This window comes from Onthophagus taurus, chromosome 6 (assembly GCF_036711975.1).
Source record: "Onthophagus taurus isolate NC chromosome 6, IU_Otau_3.0, whole genome shotgun sequence".
Taxonomy (NCBI): Eukaryota; Metazoa; Arthropoda; class Insecta; order Coleoptera; family Scarabaeidae; genus Onthophagus; species Onthophagus taurus.
The window spans coordinates 18,789,865-18,795,864 of record NC_091971.1 but is presented as its reverse complement, the minus strand read 5'-3'; the positions used below and the strand labels follow the sequence as shown (position 1 = coordinate 18,795,864).

The 6,000-nt window shown below is 35.2% G+C and overlaps 1 protein-coding gene across 2 annotated transcripts in view; it reads right to left on the bottom strand.

Moving 5' to 3' along the window:
* Nucleotides 1–624: 624 nt before the first annotated feature.
* LOC111416883 (RAS oncogene family member Rab5) overlaps nucleotides 625–6,000 on the bottom strand; it is a 23,138-nt gene continuing 17,762 nt past the window's right edge. For both annotated transcript variants that reach the window (XM_023049003.2, XM_023048995.2), the window contains exons 2-3: nucleotides 2,009–2,569; nucleotides 625–1,953 (exon numbers count right to left, since the gene is read on the bottom strand). In XM_023049003.2, coding sequence (XP_022904771.1) covers nucleotides 1,841–1,953; nucleotides 2,009–2,543 — 648 coding nt within the window. In that variant the 5' untranslated portion in view covers nucleotides 2,544–2,569 and the 3' untranslated portion in view covers nucleotides 625–1,840. The remainder of the gene's footprint in view (nucleotides 1,954–2,008; nucleotides 2,570–6,000) is intronic.

Sequence of the window (6,000 nt, the reverse complement as noted above, 5' to 3'; positions counted from 1 at the left end):
TGCAATATTATGACTGTAATGTTCTTACATTTTGCTTTAACTTTTTCATTTTGAGTTTTTCTACACTTCCCATCTTTTTGATATCATACCTTGTTAATTATAATATTCTTCAGGGGATTTACCAGAATCTTTATTTTCTTTAACTTTTGATAAAAAGGAATAATATTCTTCTCTTGTAAATAACTGATGATTTTTCCGTTTTTTTTAGGTTTCAAGTTACTAATCTGTTCATTAAATCGTTCCTTCATCTTTTCTAAGTTTGCTATTATACTTGAAAGTAAATTAAAGGATTAATCTTCGACAATACATACACTGAAATCGAAGAACACACTTAGACTAGGACCTAGATCACAAAATATAATTAAAGTTTTTTTAATAAATTTAATTGTTCTAGAAGCTTTTTATTTTCTTTTCCAGGGCGAGTTAAAACTAAATCTTGTAGGAGTCTATATGCTGCTACATGTAGAATATTGACTATAACACTGTTTATCTATCTATAACATTTTCGTTTGTCTAAAATAAATTGGTGCATAAAATTTTTCATATAAAGGACATTTGGTTATAACCTTCTTTTTAGAAATTTAAGGTTTCAGGTAATACTTAAGATTTAAAATAATAAAAAAGTACATTGTAATAACTTTATTTGAGTATGATCTTTTAAATCCTGTACAATCTGATTCCGTGCTTACAGAATAATGATAAATAACCATAGGTAAGCAAGCGTAATTAAAAATAATAATAGAATATTAATAATAATAATAATTATAATGATTTTTTTTTCAGATATATTCAAATATATTATAATACAATTAATTATTTATTTAAATATGGATAAAATCCATATGATATAATATAATATTAGAACTCTCGTTTTTTTACTTGTATTTTCTTTTTTATTTAGTTAAATTTACTGTACAACCACCCTACTACATTGTACGTACGCCTACAAAAAGAAACTCATAAACGGTGTTGTGGAACGAACGCAACAGCTAATTTTTTTTAAAATTACAAAAGTTTAAGAGGACAAATTGGAACATAAAAATATATATACGATTCGTTTTTTTTTACTTATTCTTGTTGATTTTTTGTTTGTCTTAAGTAACAGTCGTTAATTACACATTTCACTATTTTTCATTTTCGTTACAAGACCTTTTTCAAAACGTCATCATTTATTTTAATTAAAACATTCCTTTTATTTTTGGGTTACAAAATTCCATTGATTCAGTTAATTTAAAGATGTGTTTCGGGTTAACAGAAAGAGATTTTGATAACGATTTGAAATAAGTCGAAACATTCCCGATTTTTTAATTAATTTTATTAACAAAAAATATCATTAAAATTGTTGTATTTAAAAAGTAGATTGTCTAAATTTGGGGGCTGTGGGGGTTTACTTAAAATAAATGCTTTTTTTTAATAACATCACTTATATTATTTACATTTGAATGAAAAACGTAGTGTAGAGCAAAAAAAGCTTTCGTATGTACAAAAATTTTATCATTATCATTTCTTCATTAAATTAAATTTTATAACTTATTGATTAACATCATTTTAAAATCAAAATAAACAAAAAGACTTACATAATTAATTTAAAAAAGGAGAAAAAATAACTCACCTCCAAAACGGGTCCAAACTTAGCCAATCTACGTGAGACCACTTTATTCATTTTCGTGATTTTTTTTTGATGTTTTTTAATCTCTCAGAAGATGGACACAGTTCGTAAAATCGTTTAAATTTAAATGGGCTTACGTTATTACACTGATTTATCACTAATGCGCCACCGCCGTTGACGGACGGCGCGAGTTCAGTTCAATGTGGTTGAGGTGCAACAACCGGAGCCCCATCACTTGCAACAATTTCCGGCAGCTTTCGCCCCCGAGTCTCCCTCCGCCAATCTTCGACCTTGATTGTTACCACCTGGACCTGTTACTTGTTCATTTTTAGGTAATTTTTTCGCTAAACAAAAAGAAACATTTTAGAATACTAATTTTAAATCATACTTTTTATTTACCTATCGCAAGAAAAATATCGCTAACATTCATAGCAGTTTTCGCGGACGTTTCCATAAAAAGCAAACCATTTTCGTCGGCGTAAGTTTGAGCCTCCTCAAACTCCACCATACGTTTATTGGCCAAATCCTGTTTGTTTCCGGCTAAAGCGATCACGATGGTCGGACTTGCTTGACGTTGCAGTTCTTTGACCCAGGTTTTCGCGCGTCCAAAAGTGTCCTGATTAGTGATGTCGTAGACGACGATCGCCGCCTGCGCCCCCCTATAGTACATGGGGGCGAGACTGTGATATCGTTCTTGGCCCGCGGTGTCCCATATCTCGAATTTAACGGTCGTATCATCGAGACAAACGGTTTGCGTAAGAAACGCGGCCCCGATCGTACTTTCTTGGTACTCGTGAAACTGCCCTTTTACAAAACGCAACACGAGACTCGATTTTCCGACAGCCGACTCTCCAAGTAAAACCAGTTTAAATTGACAGATTTTTCCTTGCGCTGGACCGTTTGCTCTTTGAGATGTTCCCGATCTATTTGCCATTTTATAATTTGTTCTTTATAAAAGCACTAGAAAAGAAAGTTATTATCAAAATACATTACTTTTTCAATTTTTTTGCGATAAAGTCATTTTTTCATTTAGTATCAAGTATGTAATCAATGTAATCATATAAATGATTTAGCCTAATCAAAAACTACTTATGAGCTAATTGAGTTGATAGAAGTGCATAAAAATGCACACTGTGTGCATAAAAATAAGTATCGAATCCTTTTACGTGGCTAATCAATTAATAAGGAAACATGACGAGTTGAGACGATATAGTTCAGAATAAAAATTGCATTGGTAACTAAAATTGTATCACTAACTCAATAAAGAAGTATAAATAACAAAGCAAGACCTGCCGATTCGTGGCGCCGCCATATTTGCTTGCAAGAGCTAAGCGCAGGAAGTGGTTAAAGTTGAAAAAAAAAAGCGAATGGGAAAGGCGATGTACGAATCTACTCCTCGAAAAACTTGGTACTACTGGCAAAGAAGTTATTGCTTGCAAAAGAATACTTACTGCTTGCAGAAGAACATATTGCTAATGGAGGACTAGACACTTGTAATAGAAGACTGTTATTTGCAGAGTATTTAAGACTAGATACTGCTGTATTTCTGGAAGATTAGTTACTGCTTGAAGAGAACTAGATACCACTGGCTGAAGAATAGATACTGCTACTACTGGTTAGTACTACTGTCAAAGAACTAGCTACTATCACTAGAAGACTAGCTGCTGCTATATACCAGAAGACTAATTACTGCTTAGAGGAGACTAAATACCTACTAGAAGTGGGCTAAATATGGTTTGCAAAGAAATAACTCATTAAGCATACGAAGCTGTCATCAAAAATGTAAAACATTTTAATGACACTTTATTTTCATGACATGTTACAATGTAACACAAGTGACAAGTATAACACAAGACCAAAAAAGTATTTATTATTATCACTGTATGCAGAAAAGAAAATTTCTGTTCAATGACAATTTGCAAAACAAAAATTAATGAACTTTTAGAAAATTGAACAATTTCCCAACTACAATTAATACCACCTCTGACCTCCCACAACATTATACTTGATTACATTCAATATCAGTTTTAAAGATACCACCAAGAATAAATTTTTAATCTGTCAAATTGGCCCTATCTGTCAATTATGTCTTTCTACGGGGAGAAAATTGTCTTATTGCGAGGTAACCGGAGACGATGAGGAGAATGAAAGTATGGAGTGAATGCAGGAGTCGTGGCGATGGTGGTCGAGAATATGATGAATGAGTGTAGAGTAAGGATGGAAGATGTAGCGACGACAACTTTGGTGCAGCTGCAATCGATTAGGTGTGGAATGGTAGATAAGGAAGGGGGGCAATAAGCACAGATATAAGGTGTGTAACGACAATGTGACATCGATGAGGTGGTGAATAGAGAAGAAATTGCAAATGTTATCAACGAAATGAAGACTGGAAGGGCTAAACGGGATTCCAGCTGATGTTTTGAAGGCTGGTGATGAAGCTACTTTTGATTTGCTATTGATTTGATATACATTTCCTGCAGAATGCCATCACTGTCAAAATAGCGAAAAAGGGCAACCTGAGTGAATAAACTTGCTAGGAGTTTCCAGTAAGATTTTCAACAGGATGATTCTGAATAGATTGATTGAAGTTTCGCACCCGGAAGCGCGTCGCGCATTTCATCTATCTTGAAAGTATCGTTTCAGCCGATGGTGGCGCTGTACTAGACGTTAAAGCCCGCATTCAGAAAGGCTTTAAGGCAAAATATGACTATAAAAACGCTCCAGAGAAAAATAAACTGAACGTTTTGAACGCTTATGTTAAATCAGTTCTGCTTAATGGATGCGAAACCTGGCTCGTTACTGAGAATTCATCAACAAATGCTTGCAGTACATACTACGAATATTCTGGCCACGAGTTATTTCAACTGACGGAGCAATACGAAAGTACGGGTGATTTGGGTACGCGTTGAGGAGAGTCATAAATGAGCCTGGTTATAGAGTTCTAAAATGAAACACTCTTGGACCATTACACGTGGAAGACCCAAAATGATATGGAGGAGAACAGTTGAAAAAGAAACTAACAAAATGTTAATTGTACAAATGAGAAGTGGAATCGTGGCCGATGGAGAGATTGCTATAAAAGCCTATGATTCACGAGGATCTGCACCATGGCATTGCTAACAAGGCAGTACTTACAGTAGAGATAAGGAGAGCGTCTTGTCAACTCCCTGCTAGGGGTTGGAAGGGGATGTGAAGAGGGTGTGGTCCAGAAGTGTGTGTATAAGAGGGATATGGTGAAAGATATTAGAGAGGCATGAGATGGGTAAAGAAGCCTTGTGTAGTAAGACCATTCAACTGATGACGAGAGTATATTTGAGAACGTTTCGATTGAAGGAAATGAACGGGATGTAGGTGAATGAGGACAACCTGCAGCATATGACTGGACCCTGTCTCCTCCCTCAGGGACGACATGTACATATGTCTATTACACAGTGGTTCATAGGTGAAATAGTTTTAACACGTTCACTGCCGTCTCGGTCAATATGACCCAGAAAGTGGTTTTGCGCTAAGCCGACTCGGTCGAGGTGACCCAGAAAATATTTTTAATCACCGATTCAGTCAATATAACCGAATCAGCTTTTCGCATCTTATACGCCAGATATTTCATATCTTAGTTTTGACTATGTAGACTGATAAAGTCGGCCTAACAGTAGTGTTGCGTAGCACAAATTTTTTCATAAGGCCAATAAAATTCTGATGCTGCAATATAAGATTTAACTCCTGACCATAGCCATGTTTTTTTATTGAAACTGTTGATGCACAGATGAGGCTTCTCTTCACATCCTTTACAGTAGGTTCGAATTCTCTTTCAGTTCCTCGTTACATGCCACCCATGATTTATTTTTGCCGTCTTACTCAGGTCTCTCTTCTTCATGACGCGACGTGAAGAACAATTTCTGCTTAGCGTGGCGGTATAAACTTCTTCTACTGGAGAAGGGCAAGCATTGCATAAACCAGAAGCAATTGTTTTGCTTCAATATACCGATCCGTGTTTAGATTGCCGTTGATAAAGCAAAGCTCCGTACGTGCTTCGAAGCACACGAGGAAGCAAGACTTAAAGGCATTTTTCTTATTTAGTAACAGTGTATGACGTTAACGACACTAAACGTCACTGAAATGACTTGCTTTAATTTCTAATGGCGCTGCCGAACAAGCTGTGTTATCTTCTAAAGCTTGTAACTTTGGTGTTAATAACAATAGAAACAACAAGTTAATAGAAACTTGAACAAAAAACAGAAGTGATCAGAACAGACAAGTTCCTTATGATTAAAACTATTTTCTTTTGTCGGTGCACCCCACAGCAAGCTTTAAAGTGTATGAAAGAAAACGCGCATTAGCGTTATTCACCATTGCTGAAATTGAAGAGCGCCAAAATGGGGAAGGCACCTACA